Source organism: Meles meles, chromosome 1 (assembly GCF_922984935.1).
Source record: "Meles meles chromosome 1, mMelMel3.1 paternal haplotype, whole genome shotgun sequence".
In the NCBI taxonomy this organism is placed as follows: domain Eukaryota; kingdom Metazoa; phylum Chordata; class Mammalia; order Carnivora; family Mustelidae; genus Meles; species Meles meles.
Window position 1 is genome coordinate 192,563,646 of NC_060066.1, and position 24,292 is coordinate 192,587,937.

The 24,292-nt window shown below is 41.5% G+C and overlaps 2 protein-coding genes across 3 annotated transcripts in view; one reads left to right on the forward strand and one right to left on the reverse strand.

Annotated features, from left to right (window-relative positions):
• Positions 1 to 10,819: 10,819 nt before the first annotated feature.
• LOC123949612 (peroxiredoxin-1-like) lies at positions 10,820 to 11,913 on the forward strand. The gene has a single exon (XM_046017164.1). It carries the CDS (start codon positions 11,049 to 11,051, stop codon positions 11,643 to 11,645), a length of 597 nt encoding a protein of 198 aa, XP_045873120.1. The 5' UTR covers positions 10,820 to 11,048; the 3' UTR covers positions 11,646 to 11,913.
• A 582-nt stretch (positions 11,914 to 12,495) lies between these two features.
• The window catches only part of ZBTB8A (zinc finger and BTB domain containing 8A), a 58,124-nt gene continuing 46,327 nt past the window's right edge, over positions 12,496 to 24,292 (reverse strand). For both annotated transcript variants that reach the window (XM_045998626.1, XM_045998617.1), the window contains 2 exons: positions 22,079 to 22,248; positions 12,496 to 16,629 (listed from right to left, as the gene is read on the reverse strand). In XM_045998626.1, coding sequence (XP_045854582.1) covers positions 16,297 to 16,629; positions 22,079 to 22,248 — 503 coding nt within the window. In that variant the 3' untranslated portion in view covers positions 12,496 to 16,296. The remainder of the gene's footprint in view (positions 16,630 to 22,078; positions 22,249 to 24,292) is intronic.

Here is a 24,292-nt window from a genome sequence, read left to right on the forward strand (position 1 = left end):
GGTACCCAGGCGCCCTATGAATAGAACTTTTAAAGTCAGAAATGGGACAGCGAGGTGCAGCCTTGATCTATGTTACCCAGATATTCAGACTTGAAAGAATTCTTCAGGTGGCAAGCGTGGCATCTCATCTCTTAGTTCCCTGCTGTAGGAGCAGGTACTCAGCCCCTTCCAGTGGAATGCCTGGTCCCAAAAGGACCGGTAATCTAAGCAGCGGCCCAGAGACTCTGAATCTGCCATACTCTCACCGAATCCAGTCTGAGAAAAATAATAATTTGAAAAATCCTATGACCAGGGCTTTGCTTTTTTCCCCACATTGGTTCACACACGCACACACACACACACACAGGCCTGAATTCACGACCCTGAGATCAAGACCTCAGCTAAGATCAGGAGTCGGATGCTCAACCAACTAAGCCACCCAGGTGCCCCTAACACACACATCTTCTATATATGCATTGAGAGGTTGTGTTTTACCTTCTGCAGGACAGAGCCATCCTGTATTCCACTTGATTTTTCTTATTAGAAATAATTATAGTTTAAAAATTGGGAGACTGGGGCGCCTGGTGGCTCAGTGGGTTAAGCCTCTGCCTTCAGCTCAGGTCATGATCTCAGGGTCCTGGGATCGAGTCCCACATCGGGCTCTCTGCTCAGCGGGGAGTCTGCTTCCTCCTCTCTCTGCCTGCCTCTCTGCCTACTTGTGATCTCCCTCTGTCAAATAAATAAAATCTTTAAAAAAAAAAATTGGGAGACTTACCTAGAAAGAACTCTGAGTCTCTCTCTTTCACATTTTTAAAACACTAATGTTTTGTACACTTTACTGTTTTCCCATAAGAAAATTCAAACACCCTTACAAACAGGCCTGCCCTTCTCACAGGTAATTTTATATTAAAGCTGCTCTGTGTAGGGATGCCTGGGTAGCTCAGTCATTAAGCATCTGCCCTGGCTCATGTCATGATCCCGGGGTCCTGGGATTGAGTCCTGCATTGGGCTCCTTGCTCGTTGGGGGGCCTGCTTTTCTCTCTTCCTCTGCCTGCCACTCTTCTTGCTTGTGCTCGCTCTCTCTGTCAGATAAATAAAATCCTAAAAAAAAAAAAAAAAAAAGCTGCTATATTTATATAATTAGAGAAAAAAATAATTTTTTTAAAAAAATTAAGTTCTTCATTGTGGGAAAACCGTGTTAAAATGATCTGAACCTTTCAAAGGAGATAACTTTAAAAAAAATGAAACTTTTTGATTTGCAGTGTTATTCTATTCTATGTCCATTGATTGAGGTATTCTTTGTTGCCACAAGTTTGCAGAGCTGCTATTTATTCACACATGAATGAGAAAAGATTGCCACTGGGTGGTGCCAAATATCATTATATGCACGCTAAACTTGACCTAAGAGGAAGAGATTGTCTGTGAGCTTCCTAAGTGTTCTGAGCACTGTAGTATTTTTTTGTCTCGATATTTAACAGAAAGTAGAGGTCATGGGAACGAGGCCAAGAACCATGGTCTGAATAGTAGCTTCAAATGAATATAGAGCAGGCTCGCTGGGGTAGTGCTTCTTGACCTTCTTTATTGTTAGGCACATTTTGTAAATTTGAATTGTGGTCCTCCAAGCAGAAACTGTCTAGAAGAACTTCTTTACCTTTTGTTAGGGTGAATTTCCAGGCTGGCGTGGGGCTTTCTTTTTTTCATGGACCCCTTTGAACATCATGGGCTGTTTGGAGTGTCAGTTGTGACAAGGAGCAGTGGGATAGAGTGAGTCCGGTGGAAGAGCTGAATCCAGAGTAGGAGGAGCTCGTGGGATATATTAAGCCATGCAGGGGTACAAACTTGATCAGGAGAAAAGGAGTAGCTACGCCTCTTAACCACCAGTGCTATGTAATGGGGTTCAGTAAAAGCAAGTCCGTTGTAATTATGAGATAAAATTATATTTCTTTAAATTGATAATAAATGTATAGTTTATAACAATTTTATGTGAATTTTAAAGTGTTTGTGTTTTGGGGACACCTGGGTGGCTCAGTCGGTTAACCGTCTGCCTTTGGCTCAGGTCACGATCTCTCAGGGTCCTGGGATTGAGTCCCACATTGGGCTCCTTGCTCAGCAGGGAGCCTGCCGCTCCCCCTGCTTGTGCTCACTCTATCTCTCTCTCTCTCTCTGACAAATAAAATCTTTTTTAAAAAGTAAAATGTTTGTGTTTTTAAATATGCCAAAATGAAGATACTGAGTAGAAGAAAATGAGTATATTGTCCTCTGTATGTGAAGTCGGCATTCTTGACTTACCAGCAGCTCACGCTTTACTTTTATTTATTGAGATGGTGGCACCAGGTTCTCACCAGACTCTTCTGCTAGTTTCAGGTATGTGTCTTGGTCTGGGGAACACATTTTTCCCCCTTTGCAAAGCAGTTTCCCCACCCTATAAGCACACCCACTCACCTTCACTTTTGTGTCTTATTCTCCTATGTGGGCTATCTTTCCCATTTCCCAAAACATGAAGAGCACATTCACTGCCCAAGGAGTCAGAGGGGTAATGAGTACAAACCGTGGGTGTTTAGCTGAGCATTTATGCCATGGCTAAGGGGACAGCTGCCTCTCAACCCTTGCCCTTATTGCTAATGTGAATATAGGCCTAGTGTTGCAGTTTACATGATACTACAAAATTGGGATTTTCATATGACGGCTTCTGAGGTAGGGGGAAAAAACTAAACTACTATGGGTCATCACAGTGGAATACAAACAAGTTGTGGGTGGGCTGAATCTTGTCCACAGGTCAGAAAGCTCTGCTTTAAAGCACAGCTCAAGTCACATTTTCTCGAAGCTTCCCTAACCATTCCAACCTTCACGGTCTTTAAACTACATGTCCCTAGTTAGGTTTAAAGATCTGCCATCTTAATTTTATAATTGTTAAGTGTTTGCTAGCTTTGTCCCTCTGAATAGAAGGAGCGCTCCCATGTGGCATAGATGGCCAGACACTACCTAACGGGCGCTGGGCTAAGTAAGCATCTTGGAGCTACATCACTTCACGCAGAGCCTGCGGGTCAGCTCCTTGAGCAGATCTACAAGAGCACACGTTGCAAGCTTCTTCCTAGCCCTCCCTCTGCTGTCTAACCTTGGACCTACTTCCTCATCTATTAGGAGTGCTAGTGATTCCTTAATTCCTTTCCAGTTCTAAGTTTCTGTGATCCTGTAATACCGTATTTTAAACAACTGAGCTGAGAACGAGAAGGTTTCTGTTACTGGAACAGTTTTTGGTTTTTGAGCCTAAAAGGTCCAAAGCTCACCATCAGCATCTTCTCATTCACTCGAATCAGATGGCCTTTGTCATTAGTATGGCAGCGTGTCCAGTGATGGCAGTGGCTTTCCAGGAAAGTCATCATGACATGGTGACATTTTCTCATTGGTGCCTCTCCCTCCAAGTGGGGTAAGTGGTTATGTGTCCCTACAACCACTCTTGCCAATTCTCTATCTTGCTGTTACCACTTGGGCTTTGGAAGAGAATGTTTGAAAAGTGTGGGAAAAGAGCAATTTAGTGGGGCATGGGCACCAAGTGAACTAGAGTTCTGCCTCCCTCCCTGTTTCTGAAGTCTGACCTTCAGAAGGCTTGAGGATTTCCAAATTGAGAATTTTGTTTCTTCATCTAAGAAACCAGAAAACTGGAAAACATATCCTCCAAAAGTTCCTTCCAGAGCAAACATCCACAGAATTTAGTGACTATAGTACTTTGTCAATGTTTCCCATCAAATGTACTGTGAATAGTTTTTATTTTGCTACATATAAAATGAACAATGTCCAATTCCGAACATACAAGAAAGTACTCTTAGAAAAAAGGCCAACATAGTCCTTTTGTCATAAACGCATATTCTGAGTTCATCTGTACAAACTACTTTCCCAAGCGCTTTCAGTGTGTTGCCCATTTGTCCTTCCAGTATTTTTTTTTTTTTTTTTGGTCTTCCCAGTATTTCTGTATGTAGTGCATTTATCCTGCATTTTATGAATATGGAAATTAGTAATACCTAAAACTACCTGGCTGTTAAGGGGCATATATGGGACTTTGTTCATTGTCTTCATAAAACATCCTTTAATACGTAACAAATGACATTTATGTTCTGTTGTTCTTTTGATCCAGGTAAAAATCCTGTGAGGTTAGTATAGCAGCCATTATGTTTTGTATGTAAGGAAACACTTCATGTTTGGGTGATATTTGTTGTTGTTGTTTTTTAAACATATAATGTGTTATTAGCTCCAGGGGTACAGATCTGTGAATCAATCAGGCTTACACATTTCACAGCACTCACCATAGCACATATCCTCTCCAACGTCCATAATCCAACCACTCTATCCCTACCCCCCTATCTCCAGCAACCCTGTTTGTTTTGTGAGATGAAGAGTAATAGTTGTCTCCCTTCTGATCCCATCTTGTTTCATTTTTTCCGTCCCTACCCCCCACAACCCCCTGCCCTGCCTCTCAAATGCCTCATATCAGAGAGATCATGTCATAATTTTCTTTCTCTGATTGACTTATTTTGCTTAGAGTAATACTCTCTAGTTCCATCCACGTCATTGCACTTGGCAAGATTTTGTTTCTCTTGACAGCTGCGTAGTATTCCACTGTGTATATATATTGGGTGATATTTGTAAGATACAACTCAAAAGAGGATGACTGACAAAGATTGTGCCATTTTCTTGGACACTCTAAAAGTTCAAAAGCTAGGGGCGCCTGGGTGGCTCAGTGGGTTAAAGCCTCTGCCTTTGGCTCAGGTCATGATCCCAGGATCCTGGGATTGAGCCCCACATCAGGCTCTCTGCTCAGCAGGGAGCCTGCTTCCTCCTCTCTCTCTGCCTGCCTCTCTGCCTACTTGTGATCTCTCTCTCTCTCTGTCAAATAAATAAATTTTTTAAAAAAGTTCAAAAGCTAATGCTATTTAGCAAAAACATTTTTTTAAAGATTTTTTATTTATTTATTTGACAGAGAGAGAGATCACAAGTAGGCAGAGAGGCAGGCAGAGAGAGAGGAGGAAGCAGGCTCCCTGCGGAGCAGAGAGCCCGATGCGGGGCCTGATCCCAGGACCCCGAGATCATGACCTGAGCCGAAGGCAGCAGCTCAATCCACTGAGCCACCCAGGCGCCCCGCAAAAACATTTTTTTTTAAAGATTTACTTACTTATTTTACTTACTTTTTTAAAAAGATTTACTTATTTGAGCAGAGAGGTAGGGAGAGACAAGCAGACTCTGTGCTGAGCATGGGGCCCAACACAGGACTGGATCTCATGACCCTGAGATCATGACCTGAACCAAAACCAAGAGTTGGACACTTAAACAACTGAGTCACCCAGGTGCCCCAGAAACACTTGAACTGTAGAAACATTTAGTTTCATAGGATGAGACAATAAAGAATAGTGGATTTCTGTTGTTTCTTCCCACTGCCAAATAAATACACAACTCTGTGCATGGTGTTTGTCTGTTTGTTTTGAAGTAGGCTCCATGTGGGGCTTGAACTCACAACCCTGAGATCAAGAGCTCAGCTGAGATCAAGAGTCTGATGCTTAACTGACTGAGCCATCCAGGCTCCCTGATGTGTGGTTTTTTTTTTTTTTTTAAGATTTTATTTATTTATTTGACAGAGAGAGATCACAAGTAGGCAGAGAGGCAGGCAGAGAGAGTGAGAGGGAAGCAGGCTCCCTGCCGAGCAGAGAGCCTGATGCGGGACTCGATCCCAGGACCCTGAGATCATGACCTGAGCCGAAGGCAGCGGCTTAAACCACTGAGCCACCCAGGCGCCCCCTGATGTGTGTTTTTTAAACTGCTTCCAAATATAAATGGTGAGGATGTTAGAGTTGGATTCCAATGCTGACCCTGTCATTCATGAACTATAGGACTCTGGGAAATTTCCTCTCTGAGGCTTAGTCTCTTCAACTCTGAAATGGGGAGGACAACGACTGTCAGACCAGGCTGCTGCGCTCCGGCATTGCTATGATAGTTAAGAACCTTCTCTTGTAAATGAAGAAAAAGGAGTCACTTTGGAATGAAACTTGGAGCTGTGGAATTTAAACGACTGTGCTAACATTATTTTGAGGACTCGGGGTGTGTAGTGGTTAAGAGCACAAATGAGCCATATCACTGGGGTCAAGTCCTGGTTCTGCCATTTATTAACTATTCTGTTGCCCAGATTCTTACCCACCAGTCCTGTCCTTTTTCTTTTTTTTCCTTTCTCTCTCTCTGTCTTTTTTTTTTACTTATTTATTTGACAGAGACAGCGAGAGAGGGAACACAAGCAGGGGAAGGAGCAGAGGAAGAGGGAGAACCAGGCTTCCCACTGAGCAGGGAGCCTGATGTAGGACTTGATCCCAGGACCCTGGGATCAGGACGTGAGCCAAAGGCAGACGACTGAGCAATCTAGACGTCCCCATCCAGATGTCCCAATCCTGTCCTTTTTCAAAATGGCTGGAAATTTACCTTTCAGAAGCTATTTGGACTCATTCCACCTGCTTGTTCCCAGCTTTACTGGGTTCCCTCCATTCCAAAGAAATACTTACACCATGTTCTAAATATTTGAATAGATTGCTGCATAAAGCTCCTTAAGTCATTATATGAAGTCACAACTCCTCTTTTAAGTTGTTCCTTAAGGAAGGGAACTGGCTTCTGGTTATAATATGTACCTTATTTGAACTTTCTATCTTCAGTGGTCTGTTTCAGTGACACTTAATCCAAGTCTTCCTGGATTTCAAAGCTCCTGGTGCCATGCTCCTTAGGAGGAGATCCTTAATGTCATGTTTTCATATCCAAATTCCATATTTCTTATTTCTATGTATAGAGCCCTTGACCTCCCCCTCCCCAGACTGCAGCTGTCTTGGGTTCCTCTTACACTTCCATTCCCTGCACTCATTCCTTAGTTATGTTGATCAATCCCCTTTTCTCTTGTGTCTCTTAATTAGATGTCCTTTCCACTCGAGGCATCGCTCAAAATCATCTTTTCTTTTTATTTTTTTTTAAAGATTTTATTTATTTCACAGATCGTAAGTAGGCAGAGAGGCAGGCAGAGAGAGAGAGGAGGAAGCAGGCTCCCTGCTGAGCAAAGAGCCCGATGTGGGGCTTGATCCCAGGACCCTGGGACCATGACCTGAGCCGAAGGCAGAGGCCTAACCCACTGAGCCACCCAGGCGCCCCTCATCTTTTCTTTTTAAATCAGCAGATGTTATTTGTATGTTGGGATGAATGAAGATTTTTGTTATAGATAATTTTTTTTGTAAAAACAAAGTAAACATGATTCCCTCCCCCTCTAAATTATTTGTCTAAATTCCATCTAGGAATCTGTGTGCTTGGAATTGACTGCAAATTGTAGATATTAAGATATTAAGATATCTGTTGGATGAACAAATGGATGTGCTTCTAGCCCTTGGTACTTTCTACCTCAGTCACATCATTATTGGCCATAGGTAGGTCTCCCCACCTGGAATGTAAAGTTCTTCTGTTCATTCCGCCTTGCACGTGCCAGGGGTTCCCTAAGTCATTTTAAATGCCTAACCTTCCAATATTTGCATAAAAGGAGGAACGGGGGCGCCTAGGTGGCTCAGTGGGTTAAAGCCTCTGCCTTTCGCTTGCTCGGGTCAGGATCCCAGGGGATCCAGCTCTGCATCGGGCTCTCTGCTTGGTGGGGAGCCTGCTTCCTCCTCTCTCTCTGCCTGCCTCTCTGCCTACTCTCTCTCTGGCTTTTCCTTCATCTGCCGTAATAGCCCTACCTCACAGGGCTGGCAAGATTTTTATTTATTTATTTGACATACAGAGATCACAAGTAGGCAGAGAGAGAGAGAGAGGGGAAGCAGGCTCCCTGCTGAGCAGAGAGCCCGATTGGGGGGGGGGGGGGGGCTCGATCCTAAGTCCCTTGGATCACCACCCGATCCCAAGGCAGAGGCCTAACCCACTGAGCCACCCAGGCACCCAACTCAGTGTTTCTCTTAAAAGAGCCGGACCTCCTAAAAAGAAAGGAGGAGGTGAGTAGGGAAGAGGAGCAAAGAAAGAAAAAAGGAGCAGGCTCGCTGGATAAACTTGAGCACCGCAGCAGGGTCCGGGTTGAGTCTGATCGGCGGGACGTTCTGGAGTGGCAGGAGGTCTGGCCAACAGTGGATCCAGGCCCCGCCCCAGGCGTCATTATCCGGCTCCTATTGGCTGAAGTCCGGACGCCCGGGAGCGCTTGAGACTCTCATTGGCCGCCAAAGCCCGCCTCTCCAAGCCCCAGGCTGGGTGTCGGCTGCTTGGGTGTGAGGGTCGGGGACGCAGACGCAGTGAAGCGCTCTGTCGCAGACACCGCAGTATGGTAGCCGGAAATCGGGATAAAATAGGCTAGCTGTCCCTGGCCTGGCCACGATTTGAGGCACCTGGGGGTGTCCCATCGCATGGACTTAAATCCCTGCCCGGCCGTCTGTCAGAGTGGCTCCGGGGTCATTCAACTTCTCAAGCCTGTTTCCTCTGACGGGGATACTGAAGCACTCCATAAAATCTAATTTTTGTTCCTTTTCCTGCCTCTGTTCTTGCCAAGACCCGCACCTTACTTTACACATGCCTTGTCATGCAGATAGCGTATGTGCGCCTTGCAAGGGGCAGGAATGAATGAGTTCCTTAAAACAGACACCGTCTAAGGAAGGAGCAGGGGAGAATGCCCCGCGGAAGCCCCACTGGCGCTGCACGGCTCCAGGCCGAGACCCCAGGCTCTAAGGAGTAACACCCGGACCCTCGTCTTTGCTCCAGTGTTCACGGATGCCTGCGAAGACCCGACCCGACACCAGACCCCAAGCCAAGACCAGGGCTCTCTCCTCTCCTGAGTCTCCCAGACACTCTGTGCATGCACTCTCTCTACAGCTTCAATACTCTTCCACCTCCTGCTGCCTGGAGTTAGATTTCTAGATTGGGAGTAGCCAGGGACCCTCTTGGCTAGTTCCCTAGGAACCCCTCTGGGTCCTCACCAGGCCTGCAGGCACCAAATGGGTCCAGCAGGAATGCCTACCTCAGAAGACTGGGATCCAGTTAGACACTCGGCAAATGTGGGCTCTTCAGCTGGGCACCCACGTTGCACGGCAGACTTTTCTGTTCCTCCCTCCCCCCCCCCCCCCCCCCCCCCCCCGGATCTAGCCTTGGGATGTCTGGTAGGTCGGGGCCTCTCTCGGGGTCAAGATGTGGTCTACTTTCCAGGAAAAGTTGTTTGTTTGTTTTTTAAGATCTTATTTATTTATTTATTTATTTGACAGAGAGAGAGAGAGAGATCACCAGTAGGCAGAGAGGCAGGCAGAGAGAGAGGGGGGGGGAAGGAGGCTCCCCGCTGAGCAGAGAGCCCGATGCTGGGCTTGATCCCAGGACCCTGAGATCATGGCCTGAGCTGAAGGCAGAGGCTCAACCCACTGAGCCACCCAGGCGACCCCAGGAAAAGTAGTTTTGGGGGGAAACAGGACTGAAAAGGAAAAGGGAGGTTCCTACTACTCACTGCTACCTGTAGTCTTTCCTGAAAAGAAGATAGAAAGCCACGTGGGTCACCCACGTGAGCTCAAATAAATGTCGCGGGTGGCTGTTGGGGGCGATAATACTGGAGCGTCTAAGTGCCGGTGCTCACAGGCGCCGCTTTCCACTGCTGTGTTCCTCGTGGATTTTTTTCCTCCAGAGATAAAAAAAAGTTTTAAGTCAACTCAAATACCCAACAAAAGCACATTATCTATTTCTATCTTATTTCAGCATTTAGTCTTTTTGAACTATGCAAGAAGAGTGCCACTTTGCTATTGGGTGAAACTTTTTTGTAGACTAAGCTGGGGAATGTTTGTGTGTGTACAATACTGCCGAAGGGGTAGGCCTATCCTGTTTGAATTGCAAGCCCAGCCTTGAAGGTGGGAATGAGGACGGTACTCTACTCAAAGGCACTTTATTTAAAAAAAGAAAAAAAAAAAAGAAAAGAAAAAAGAAAAAAAAAGTTTTTTAATGGCAATACTTAGAAGGAAGAAATTTACTTTTATTTCCAAATTTGTCCTCCGCCTTCTTTAAATCACACATCTTAGTATGGAGTCCTACTTCTCCCATATGACATTTAACATGAATAAAAAATGATTTAACTCAATTCATAGATGGAATTCGAATGTGTAGCAATGAAGTTCCATAGTGCTTAGAGTGTGTTCTGGTTCCTTCTTTAAAAACAAAGAAAACATTAAAGCTTGTAAAATTTCAGGATATAATATTTCAGCCACCTATTCCTGATGCAGGTCTTAGTAATGTGAAGTTCTGTGTGAATTCCCAGGATGCAATACCCATAATCAAATAAAATCCAAATGCATCCCAAAGTAAAAATGGGCTATTTCAGACTACCCAATAATTTAGTGTCATTATTTATCCCAATAAAAACTTTAAATAAGGGAACATATACAATATCTTGACATTTCACAAAAATTAATATGTTCCTAAGGTTGAGGACCAGTAAACTGGAAGGTCAAATGGTCTGAATGCCCCTCATAGCATCTGTATGAGGAAGACAGAGGGACACCTTGAAGAGAGGACCTGTTTTGCACAAAAGACATTGGGAAGGTTTTTAAAAAATACTTCATCCAGGCCCCATCTGCCAAAGATTGTGATTTGCCTAGGCATCTGTATTTTTATTTATTTTATAGAGAGAGTGAACATGAGAGAGGGGAGGGGCAGAGGGAGAAGGGGAAGCAGACTCACCCAAGGGGCAGGGAGCCTGAGGGGAGCCATACTAGGACTCTGGGATTATGACCCAGGCTAAGGCAGCCACCCAACCAACTGAGCCACCCAGGCACACCAAGGCATCTGTATTTTTAAAAGCTCCACAAGTGATTCTAATGTGTAGCCAAGGCTGAGAACTATGATCTGGGCAGAAATGTTCCAGTTTCCTCTGAATGAAAATAAGTTACTCTTTAATGAAGAAACTAAGCCGTTGTAACTAATATTGACAAGGCATTAAAAGATTTTCCCAACAGGAAAAATCAAGGAACTATATAAAGAATTCATGTATCTAGGCGTCTTCTTCCTGACTTGTCTTCGGCGTTTCTATTCGTAGAACGGCCAATAGCAAGATGTCTTCAGGAAATGCCAAAATTGGGCATCCTGCCCCCAACTTCAAAGCCACGGCTGTTATGCCAGATGGCCAGTTCAAAGACCTCAGCCTATCTGACTACAAAGGAAAATATGTTGTGTTCTTTTACCCTCTTGACTTCACCTTTGTGTGTCCCACGGAGATCATTGCTTTCAGTGACAGGGCAGAAGAATTTAAGAAACTCAACTGTCAAGTGATTGGTGCTTCTGTGGATTCTCATTTCTGTCACCTGGCATGGATCAACATACCCAAGAAACAAGGAGGACTGGGACCCATGAACATTCCCTTGGTATCAGACCCCAAGCGTACCATTGCTCAGGACTATGGAGTCTTAAAGGCTGATGAAGGCATCTCATTCAGGGGCCTCTTTATCATTGATGATAAAGGCATCCTTAGGCAGATAACCGTAAATGACCTACCTGTTGGCCGCTCTGGGGATGAGACTCTGCGACTGGTTCAGGCCTTCCAGTTTACTGACAAGCATGGGGAAGTGTGCCCAGCTGGCTGGAAGCCTAGCAGTGATACCATCAAGTCTGATGTCCAGAAGAGCAAAGAATATTTCTCTAAGCAGAAGTGAGCGCCGGGCCATTTTAGGGCTGGGCTGCAGTGGGTGGCCGTGAAAACAAAATCTCTTTTGTACTATTGTTATGCTTAAAACACAACACTTAGACTGTGCAGATGTGGTATGGGATGGGACAGGCCTTTCCTGCAGGGGTTGGGGAGACCAGCCTATCTTCCTCTGGAGAGAATGGCCTGAACTGTGTTACAGGGCAGGCCAACTGTGATGTACAGTAGTAGGGCAACACTTTTGATCTTCTGTTGTTTCTATTAAACTTGAACTGAGGGAAAAAAAAAGAATTCATGTATCTAGAAATCTGAAGGAGCAAAGCAAAGTGTAATAAATTCTTAGATGTCCTTTATAAGTTGTATTCCATTTAATAATGTTTGTAAGTGATATAATCAAGACCAAAGGTAGAGGTGACTGGCATTACCTTGGTCACTGGTTTCCAATCTAAAGGTGGTAAGTTTCCAATGGCTTTTGAAACGGGTGTGAAAAAAAAATAAAAAGATGGAGAAAAGTGTATATCATGCTATTTCAGTATGAAAAAACCATGACAAGTTAAGAGGCCGTTGGCTTCTCTGGTGTGCGGTTTACTGCTTATTAATATATTTGACCTATTGTTGGCAGGAATACAAATTCTGGGAAAACACTAACATGTTAGAAGGTGAAGTTGATAGATCCTCTGTGGATTTCGCTTTTCTGGTCTATTCATGGCTCTATTAGCATGAGTAGTTAAGGAACTCCTACATCAAAATAAAACATTAATTATACTTCACGATATATAAAGCCACTGGCTAAATAGTTCTGTTTCTGTGATAACTTGAATTTTATCATTAAAACTCTTATAACTAAAGTCATATCCTTTACATAATATTTATTCTGTATAGGATTTATCCACATACAATGACGTCAACTTGAAGACAATTGACTATTATTTGTATAAAGGCATCTTATAAAATAGGGTAACACACAACACACCTCAGTGAATTCAGCTGATACTCTAGGATTCAGAAAACCTGACCATCCTAATTCCTATATTTGCCATTATTTCACTGGGTTGCCTTAGGGAGGTTGCTTTACCGTTCTGTGCCTCAGTTTCTTTACCTGTCATGTGAGATAACTGTCCTATTTCATAGATATGTAAAGAATAACATAAAAATTATTAAATACTTTGCAAATATAAAATGCTATATAAATGATAAATAGTAATACTGATCCACTCTAATATAAAATAACATAGAACTTTCCATTCATAATCTAAAGTTTGGTCCTCCAGTACCTATTATCACCCTTCCCAGTTAAATACATCTTATACTATATTGCTTTTAGTGATTTTTCATAGTATTAAATTTCCACAGTATTAATTTAGGATATATATATATATATATATATATATATATATATATATATATCTCCAATATGAGTGGAAATTTCAATGTATCTTAGCATGACTTTGCAAAATGACTGATGAATTCAGTTCTGAGCTCTGAAGTAACTGACTGACACACCAAACTTTCTTCATCTATTAAGCAGTAACTTGGTACCATAAAAGCAGTTACTATGTTTTGATTCTATTACTCAAAAATACATTGTTGAAAAATATGTTTTTCAAAAAAGTCTTGAGACAAGGTAACTATAGAATGATCATTGTATAGACTACAGATGTGATCTGCTCCTCTAGGAGACCCTCTGGGTTGTAAGCACAGTAATAGAAGTAATGAATCGAGAGCCCAGTGCTCAAAGGGAATTTAAAAAGCTCCCCGGTTCCGAGGTTTTCAGTGCTGCCTTTCTGAGCTCTGCAGAGGTGTCTGGTGAAGCTCAGTGGAGGCTATAACTAGAGTAGCTCTGATTTTAGAGTTTCTCCCTTAAATGGTAACCTTCTCCCTAAACCATTCTTTTGAAGAAAGGGTTTCTTGGTTTAAAAAAAAACCTCTTCAAACACTGATCTTGTTTGTTTTGTTTCCTGCAGCCACTAGGCATGATTGCAATGTTGTTTTATTTTGCAAAACTTCTTCCCATCACCACACACTCTTGAGGACCAGGGTTAGAAGGGCGTTCAGAAGCTGATAAGCAGCATTACTGTAAGAGCAAACTTTGTTCTAACGAACTCCCACTATTTTGCTAATATTCCAAAAAAAAAAAAAATCCTTGGCATAAATAAAGCTTATATTAACAGATTATACCCCTATGTAACATTTTCCCACATTTAAAAGCCAAAGAATTTTGTTTTCGCAGAAACCATTAATGGACAGTCTCACTCTAGGAAAGAATTGGTCTCTAAAGTCTTAGATACATATGATATGATAACTGGAGTTATTATTTACAGCTCACAAATGTCACAAATGTTCTTCTTTTATGATACTAAAATGGTAGAACAGATACGCTGTCTAGTCTGATGAACTTGATAGCTGTTTTGTAGGGAGAGCTTGATGCTTGTTATAAACAACAAGAAAGCATTAATTCAGGTAAGGCTGGACAGGTGCTGGTGGCAGTGTGTTCCGTGGACTTGGCTGACATCCATGCTGATGTTTGCGTGCAGAAGCGTTAAGAGAACATTTAGATCACAGACTAAAGTGCATTAGAGCATAATACATGCACTACTTCATTCTCACGAATAAAGCTCCAATCACTCATTTTTCCTATTGGCTCCAAGGACTAAACATTAGATAACAATTTTAAAAGATGTTACCATCTGGTGAGATTAAGGAATGACAAGTGCTTCCCTCCCTCATTTGCATTCAACTTAATTGTGAAGACTCCTGATTCAGGACCAGTCATGTTGGGAGAACAGTGAACTCAGTGCATGCCATCCAGTCTTGAAGCAACTGGAAATTTACCATCAGGGAAAACTTGGAAAGGTCTCAGCATTAAGTACCATAAAACAAAAACAAATGGTCACTCATCTATTTGTAAGAAAGGTTTTAGAAATTAACCATCTTAGCCCTCCAGTCAGTATCAAGGACAATCAGTAATTAAGGGAAAAAATAAAATGGAAAGTATCATTTTGAGGGACGTCATGACATTTAGAAATACGGTATAATACATGGAGCCTCTATCAAAATTAAATTATATCAAGCTTAAGTGTAATAATTTGAAGCAACCTTCAGTAAGTCGGTTTTTCCAGGATTCAGATTTTAACTTCAGAACTAAGAATGTTTCATAATTCATAAAGGGGAGGAGTTTATTTTATTTTAAAGATTTTTTTTTGTTTTTTTTTTTTAGGTAATCTCTACACCCAAGCTGGGTTCAAACTTAACAACTCCCAAGATCAAGAGTTGCAGCCAGGCACCCCTTACGGGGGCAGGGTTTAAACACAACTTTATGTCCTAGGAGAAAAGTTTGTTTTGAAAAATGATATAAACAAGATAAGAAAAATGCTTAAAGCATGTAAGAAATAACTTGTTCAAAGAGTGTTATATATAACATTTACATGTAAATAACTTGACATTAAAAACACGCCAGTAGACACTGGAGGGACATCACTGAGCACTCTTGGATAACTCTAGTCCAAGTTATTATGTGTTGTTGAAGCTTATGAAGTTCTTCTTTCGTACTTTCTAATTCTAATAGGCTTTTTTTCTGATTACTGCAGATTGGTGAGGTTTGACTTCAATTTTTCACCATTTCAGGAGACAATATGGGGACAGTTGAAAGAAGGCTGTTTAAAATCAAGCCCTGTCCATCACCAGTCCCACCACTTCAACATTCTGATTAATTTCCTCACTTGTAAATTAGAGACAATAATATCTCCCTTGCTGATTAAGTGAGAAAATGTGTGAGAGAGCACTTTAGAAATAATACAGCAGAACAATAAATGTTAGAAATTACTCTTAAGAACTGGTAACCTCTAATTTTCTTGTTCATCATTTTTTGGTTTTTTGTTTGTTTGCTCATTTTCCTTTAGAGAGGAAGAGAATTATACTGACAGATCTTCACAAACGACCTTAACTTTTAGGCAGTATTTGTTTCCTGTTTTAGAAGATGATGTCTGTATGTAATCTCTGGTCTTCCTCTATTTTAGGTTTTTGTTTTTAAACAATACTGACTACACAAGGGTCATCTTTACCTTAATGACAAAAAAATTCAACTATGAACGGTTTCACACATTTTAGATTTGTCGTCTGCCATAACCCTAAAACGATACCTAGGATGTTGGGATACTGAAAGGTTGTTTTAGATCTGAAATTAATAGAAAGACTTATAATTCAGTCAGGTAAGGGTGCCAGACCCTTAAATGTGCTCTTCCTTGGTTCCCTGTGAAAACTGAATATTGGTAGTTTGTGTTTTTAAAACCTTGAAATTATCTTACATAAAGTTTGGTTGTGGTAAATTTATTTAAAATATTTTCTTTGAGAAAAGTTTGCTAAGTAGATCTTTCAATATTAAAAGAAAAAATGTATCTCTGTAATAGAAGGAAGAGGATTAATTGTTCATCCATCATGCCAACTCAAGCTAGGTCTTTCTTTCCAGTGCAGCAACACATTTTAGGGCAACAAAGTTCAGAGTGGGTACCATGACCTGTTCGGAAAGCATGCAAGTTCTATTAGGCCATCACCTTAATGTCAGTCTGATGCCTTTGTGAGCCAGACTCTGACCACGGAAAGAGAGAGATACAGGAAGTCAGCGTAAGTTGCAGACATGCCAGCTCTGTTGGTTCGCATGTTAGCTACCTAATGTTGGGCTTTATTTCCTTCTCTTCTTCTTCTTCACTATCGTCAACCTGTTGTATGACCAGATCAGCAGACCCATCCTCTACGATCTCCACGTACGATCTGTTCTCGTCCTCACTCAAGCGCCATCTGGAATCTTTATCTCCATCTGCTGGGGACATAAGATGCTGTTCGGCGTCCAGATCAATGGGGAGGCTGTCTATGCCCACTTCAGCGAGGCACTCATTACAGAGTCTGTAGCGCCTGGTTCCTTCCTGGACCACTTGCCCTGTTAGATCAGTCACGTGGCGTTTGCATTTCCTGCAGATTAATTTGCATGCCTGGTGAATCTGTGTAGAGATCGAAATAGTTATAAAAAAGGATTTTTCGAAAGCAGCACAGTTCGATATCTAGGGTCCAGTTTACAAACTTAAGATGTCCAAAGCCAAGCGCTAATATTAAATTAACTTCTAATTATTAGAAAAAGACCACAGGTTTTGGTGATAAATTGACATCACAAATAAATCACCACCTTTCTCTATGTGACGGATATAACATTTTAATGTTTAATAAAACACGCTTAATAATCTCACCTATCCTTTAATCCAACAGTATTTTGATATCTGAGGTAACAAGGGACACCTTCCCAGAATAATAAGAGTTGCAAACACTAAATATATCACATGTACTATTCTAAGGACTGTATATACCTTTATTCTGGCAAGGGAGAAACCTCATTTCATGTTAATTTATTGTTACCAGCTAGAGAAAGAAAAATCTATTGTCCCAAATTTAAGTTTATCAGAACCTATTTTTGAGGGTTTTTTGAGTTTTTTTAAAAAGACTATTTATTTATTTATTTGACAGAGAGAGAGAGCACAAGTAGGCAGAGCAGCAGGCACAGGGAGAGGGAGTAGCAGGCTCTCTGCTGAGCAGGGAGCCCTATGTGGGGCTTGATCCCAGGACTCTGGGATCATGACCTTAGCTGGAGGCAGACACTTAATCGACTGAGCCACCCAGGTGCCCCATTGGAACCTATTTTTGGATAGAAGGATTACTTGCCCTTCTATTAATGAAAGATCCTGTATAAAGAGAACTAAAGTAGGAACAGGAAGGCTTAGGCTCTAGCCCTGCTTTTGTCATTTACTAGCCATGTACCTCGAAGCAAGTAATTGAAAACAATATAAACCTGCTTCCAGGGTAATAGGCAAAATATTTCTTTCTTTATTTAAATATTTTATTTATTTATTTGAGAGAGAGAGACACAGTGAGAGCAGGAACACAAGCAGGGGGAGTGGGAGAGGGAGAAGCAGGCTTCCTGCGGAGCAGGAAGCCCAATGCAGGGCTCAATCAGAGGACCTTGGGATCATGACCTGAACCAAAGGCAGACGCTCAATGACTAAGCCACGGAGGTGCCCCATGAGCCACCCAGTCACCTCGATAGGCAAAATATTTAACAACTATTGAGATATGGACACCACCCAAACAGAATGGAAGGCTGCCAATCAAAATGGAAACTGGTCATAACAACAACTGTGGTACTTCTATGTATCAGCCTATTACTATCTCTGCCTACTTCCACCTTACTAATGAGAATACAACTCAGGTCGTGAGGACCAAATGAGTTATTATGTGTGAAATGCTTTGGGAAAAATTTGTAACTGATGAATAATTACATAATCACAGTTACTAATAAACAACTCTTTTAATAGCTGTCAGAAGCAGATTATGATTTCTACTCAAAAACCATTACAATTGGGGCGCCTGGGTGGCTCAGTGGGTTAAAGCCTCTGCCTTCGGCTCAGGTCATGATCTCAGGGTCCTGGGATTGAGCCCTGCATCGGGCTCTCTGCTCAGCGGGGAGCCTGCTTCCCTTTCTCTCTCTCTCTGCCTGCCTCTCTGCCTACTTGTGATCTCTGTCAAATAAATAAAATCTTTTTAAAAATTTTTAAAAAATTAAAAAAAATTACAATTAATTTTATACTGTTGAATTACTATTTATGGCATATTCATTTAGATAAAATTAGAACAATATGGAAGTAGGCCACCAAACACAAATAGCAAAAAGAAAAAAAAAACAAGAAAACTAATGCGGTCTGGTAAAATATCTAAGAAAATAGAGTATAGTTATTATTTTCTGCTTAACCGTTGAGATATTAATCAGTAAATATCAAAAGTACACAATCTGAATGTGCCCTTATTGTTGCCGAGATAGTAATATTATGGGTATTCTATGTGGTGTTGTTTTGTTAGAAAGTTCTGGCAGATTTGTGTTTATCCCCCATCCCCTCAATTCCAATACAGTTACTAAGTCAAAGAAATTAAGCGAAACACTATAATGTTACACTTGAAAATACAAAAAGAACAAAGAACTGAAAATATCATCACAAACCCATTATTTAAAAAACATGTATCTTCTAGCTATGTCTGCTGAAATACTCTAAGAGGAATGACCCCTTAGTAACAGTGAGTAGTGAGCACCCCAGGTATCCAAAGTTTGGTTTCTAATTTTACTCCCCATTAAAAGGAACCAAGTGTCTTTTGAGAAATGGCTAATTCCAGGCTCGTGACAGGGAAAATACAAGGTGAGCCTAGGGAAATTGAGGGCCAGAGAATAAGGCCACCTTGAATATTTACCGGAGTTATGACAAAGGGATGCAAGGAATAGCTTCAACTTGTCCTCACTGGACAAAACCGAAAATTTGAGTATCAAAAAGAATAATAATTGTTGTAGATCCAAACACAATGAACCAATGAGAATTCATGAGACCATATGCTATTTAAAAAAAAACAAAGCCAGAAAATATTCATATTGCCATTTGAAACTGCTATTAAATCAACTCTTTACTCTGAAAATTGATAATTAAAGGGAAAGAATTAAATATTTATCCTGTTTCTCCTGTAGTAACTGTATTTCAAAGTAACTGAATAGTCGCAGGTGATGAAGGAAAGTTTTACTTTACAGAATTCTAGCTAGTAAGGTAGAAGAAATGATAAAATTAGCAAATTATTCTACAACCCAAGTAAAATTAATAATTTGGACAGAGTCTATCAACTGATATTAATACCATGAAATGAATGGTTGATAGGGAAATGGACAGTAGCATAATGCCAAAACAGCTCCACACAGATTCCTTTCTAATCACAAGGTGGCAACTTTAACTGAAAAATGGTGGGATCACAGTCTCATTACCCTAACTTTAGTGACCAATCGTAACAATATGAATGATGGGTCCACGAGATATTGTGTCTTTTAATGTGACACATTATGAGTTAAATAATTTTACCTTGATGTGTTCTAGCTGAAAGTATTTACCTTGAATCCATTAAGCCTTTATTTATTTATTTTAATTTTTAATTTTTTTAATTTTTAATTTTTTTAAGATTTTATTTACTTATTTGACAGACAGAGATCACAAGTAGGCAGAGGCAGGCAGAGAGAAAGGGAGAAAGCAGGGTCCCCACTGAGCAGAGCGCCCGATGCAGGGCTCGATTCCAGGACCCTTGATCATGACCTGAGCTGAAGACAGAGGCCTAACACACTGAGCCACCCAGGCGCTCCTATTGATTTATTTTTAAAGATTTTACTTATTTATTTGAAAAAGAAAGAATGTGTGTGAGCAGGGAGAGGGGCAGAGGAAGAAGAAGAAGGAGACTCCCCACTGAGCAGCGAGTCCATTGAGGGACTGGATGAGGGGCTCAATCCCAGCAGGACCCTGAGATCATGACCCGAGCTGAAGGGAGACACTTAACCGACTTAGCCACCTAGGCATCCCTCCATTAAGCCTTTAGATAGAACATACAGTTTATAGAAAATGCAGGGGGACAGAGGAACAAGCTAAATGACACCTGTGAAAGCAAGCAGAAAAATCGAGAGGTAGGTTAATTATCTCTGCATCTTCAGTAAGTCAGTGTTATGGAAATGAAAAGGGGGTGGGGAGGACTATGCTCTCTTAAAAACATATTTAAGGGACTTAATGAGATGTAGTACAGGATCCTTCACTGGGTACTGGTTTGGACAAAGAAGCTCTAAAAGGTACTGGGGAATTACAGGGAGGTTTGAAATTGAACTGGATGTTAGATAAAATTTCCATTGAGATGGAAATTTTCTACCTTTGTAGAGCTTGTTCATAAAGATAGCAGGCATAAACAGTAAGATCTAATTTGGTAAAACAACAACAACAACAAAAAAAAAACCCCATCTATATGCATGCAATACTGTCTTAAGAATGGTGATATCTGAAAATGCCTGGGTGGCTCAGTGTGTTAAGCATCTGCCTTCGGTTCACGTCATGATCCCAGAGTCCTGGGATCAAGTCCCGCATCGGGTTCCTTGCTCAGCAGAGAGCCCTGCTTCTCCCTCTGCCTACTGCTCCCCCTGGTTGTACTCTCTCTCTCTCTGGTAAATAAAGAAATAAAATCTGAAAAAAAAAAAAGGTGGGGGGGGAATGGTAGTGTCTGGCGGTAAAAATATTTTTATTTTCTTATTTTTACTTTTTAAAATGCATATTCATTGCTTTTGTAATAATAAAATGTTATTTTTAATTTAAAAAATCCTAGCTTCATAAGGTTAATGAAGCCACAGATTTGTTTAAAGTTTTTTTTACTCATTTGAGAGGGAGAGAGAGAGGGACAGAAAGCACAAGCAATGGGGAGAGGGAGCGGGGAGCCTGATGCAGGGCTCGATCCCAGGACCCTGGGATCATGACCCAAGCCAAAGGCAGACACTTAACAGACTGAGCCACCCAGATGCCGGAAGGCAGAGATTTTTGCCTGTTTGGCCCACTGCTGGATACCTAGGTCTGAGAAAAGGGGCTGGCACATGGGTGCTTAGTCTGTATTTGCTAAATAACTAAGTCCAGAGCAATGCATGAAGAAATCACCTTCAGTGACCCATTGTCCTTTGAAGTTAAAAGGGGCTGATACAAAGGGAATAGAAGCATAATAGAACACAGATTTCAGAAAACATTCTTGCCGCAAGATGAATAGCGAGTAATTCCAACGTTCCTACCTTAGTAGCCCGCCAGAGCACTGAACAGCAAATTCGCCGAGATTTTCCTGACTTGACAGTCCAGTCCAAGTGGAAGTGGCTCTACTGCCCACCTTGCTCCCTTCCTTGAGGAGACTATAGATAGAGACTCGAAAGGGGCACAAGGGACAGAGGATGGACAGCAGAAACTGGACTGAGATCCTACCAGGTAAGCATCAGAGAACCACCAGGACATGCAGAATCACCACACGCAGTGGTGATTCTGACCTGGAGATCCAGATATCTTTAGTTTACATCGTCTCTGGCTCTTGACGAGACCGGTATGTAAAAACATACTCGATTTTTAAATGAACTAAAATGGATATTTTAAAAAAATTTAAAAAACAGGGTGCCTCGATGGCTCAGTGGGTTAAAGCCTCTGCCTTCGGCTCAGGTCATGATCCCAGGGTCCTGGGATCGAGCCCCGCATCCAGTTCTCTGCTCAGCCAGGGGCCTGCTTCCTCCTCTCTCTCTGCCTGCCTCTCTGCCTACTTATGATTTCCGTCTGTCAAAGAAATAAAATTCTTGAAAAAAAATTTAGAAAACAAAATGTATATTCAAAAGACTATCTCCTACTTCACAGTCTCAAAGGAGAATGAAAATATATATTAAATGAGGCATTATGTGCAAAGTGAAAACATTATGTTGGAAACATCTCCAACAGAGCAGAGTTGTAGGAAAAGATTTCCCTCAGTAAATTAAGATGATCCCAAAGCAGGTGAACACACACGTTTCTTAAGAAGTAAAATGAGGAAAAGTCATGTACGTACTGTGCGGAAATGGCTACTGAGGTGGTCCAGCCTGCTAAATCTCTTCCCGCAGGCTTGACAAGGGTAGGGCCTTTCCCCTGTATGGCAGCGAAGATGGCGCTTGAGGTCTGCCTTCCGCTTCACCACGTGGGTGCAGTAGGGACACTTGAACCGCATCCTGGGCAGATCATCTGTCAGGAGACAGTTTGATTAAATCACTGGAAAGTTCACCACAACAGTTCTAATCTAACATCAAGAATCCCAAAGGAGTTGGTGAGTTGGATCTTGCAAAGGCAGGAGGAAAGGAGAAGGAAGAGATGTTATCAAGACTCCACTGTCCAGGGAGTGGTCAGTGGGTTAAAGCCTCTGCCTTTGGCTCAGGTCATAATCCCAGGGTTCTGGGATCAAGCCCCACATCGGGCTCTCCACTCAGCAGGGAGCCTGCATCCTCCTCTCTCTCTCTGCCTGCCTCTCTGCCTACTTGTGATCTCTGTCAAATAAATAAATAAATAAATAAATAATCTTAAAAAAAAAAAAAAGACTCCATTGTCCATGCACCCCTGAGTCCAGAACGGTAATGTGAGCATTTGAGAGATGTACAACGTTGGGGTAAATTTAGACTCTCGCGCTTGTCCTCTCATTCTGTGTTGTGGAGCCACTGGATTTGAAATGTAAAAAGGGAGTGCTGGACTTTAAAACTAGAGATTAAAAAAAAAAAAAAAGACAAAAACAAAAGCAAAAGAAGTGGAGGTACAACCCCAAAGTATTTCGTATTATAGTTTTTAAGTGATGTGTTTTATTGACATAGTTTTATCCCCTTGCCTCTACTTTTTGTACACTTGTAACACTTTTAAAGGGGAAAAAATGTCAGGGCTATTTAATTTTTTATTTTAAAACTCATGTAGTCAAGGGGCACCTGGCTGGCTGGCTCAGTCATTGGAGCATGTGATTCTGGATCTCTGCGGTGTGGATTTGAGCCATATGTTGGGTGTAGAGATTAGTTAAAATATATATATATATATATAAACTTGAAAAAATAAATAAAATAAAACTCATGTACTCAAGATATTAGTTTGGAGGCAAACTTCATCAATCTAATAGCCGTTAAATTCAGCAGTTCACTGTTGAAGTTAGGTTTGCATAACCTACTTATAAAAGTACAGAACCCAAACAGAGAAAAGATCACTCTTGTGCTGTTTTAAAGTGGAATAAAGATTTCTCATTTTTGCTCTGATGTTTTGGTCAATGGTCAGAGCTCGGCAAGACTTTCAGTAAGCTCAGTGGCAGGCTACAATTTCACGTATTTTCAGGTTAGTACTACTGGAAAATACAGTTGCCTCTTGTTCTAAAGTATGTTATCTGCAACCAAATTATTTTTTAAAAATGTATATGACAACAGAGGAAATGTGAATACTGATTGGCTATTTACTGTTAAGGAACTGTTAATTCTGTTTAGGTACAATTATGGTATTACAGTGTTTTTATTTATTTATTTTTAAAAGATTTTATTTATTTACTTATTTGCCAGATAGAGATCACAAGTAGGCAGAGAGGCAGGCAGAGAGAAGGGGAAGCAGGCTCCCTGCTGAGCAGAGAGCCCGATGTGGGGCTCGATCCCAGGACCCTGAGATCATGACCTGAGCCGAAGGTAGAGGCTTAACACACAGAGCCACCCAGGTGCCCCTATTTATTTATTTTTAAAGACAACTTTATTTTTATTTTTTTTAAAGTAGGCTACATGCCCAACATTGGGCTTGAACTCAAAACCCTGAGATTAAGAGTCGCATGTCCCGTTCTGTTTTGGTATTTTTTTAGGGAAGTGGAGGGGCAGAGGGAGAGGAAGAATCTTAAGCAGGCTCCATGCCTAGCAGTGGAATCGGATGTGGGGTTTGATCTCACAGCCCTGAGATCATGACCTGAGCTGAAATCAAGAGTTGGATGTTTAACTCACTGAGCCTCCCACCCACCTTTTTTAAGACTACATTTTAGGGATGCATTCTGAAATATTTATAGATGAAAACTTATGACGTCTGCTATTTGCTTAAAAATAATAAAGGGAGGGTGAGGAGTAACGATACGGATGAAACAATATTGGCAGTGAGTAGGAAGTTGTACAAACTGGGTAAGGGGTACATGAAGGTGAATTATACTATTCTCTTTCCTTTTGTGTATGTTTGAAATTTTCCTAAAATAAAAATAATTTTAAATATATAATCTGAATCTTATAATCTGTAG

What these genes read in the sequence shown, in the direction of transcription:
- LOC123949612 (XM_046017164.1), top strand. Translation starts at nt 11,049, where the DNA reads ATGTCTTCAGGAAATGCCAAAATTGGGCATCCTGCCCCCAACTTCAAA.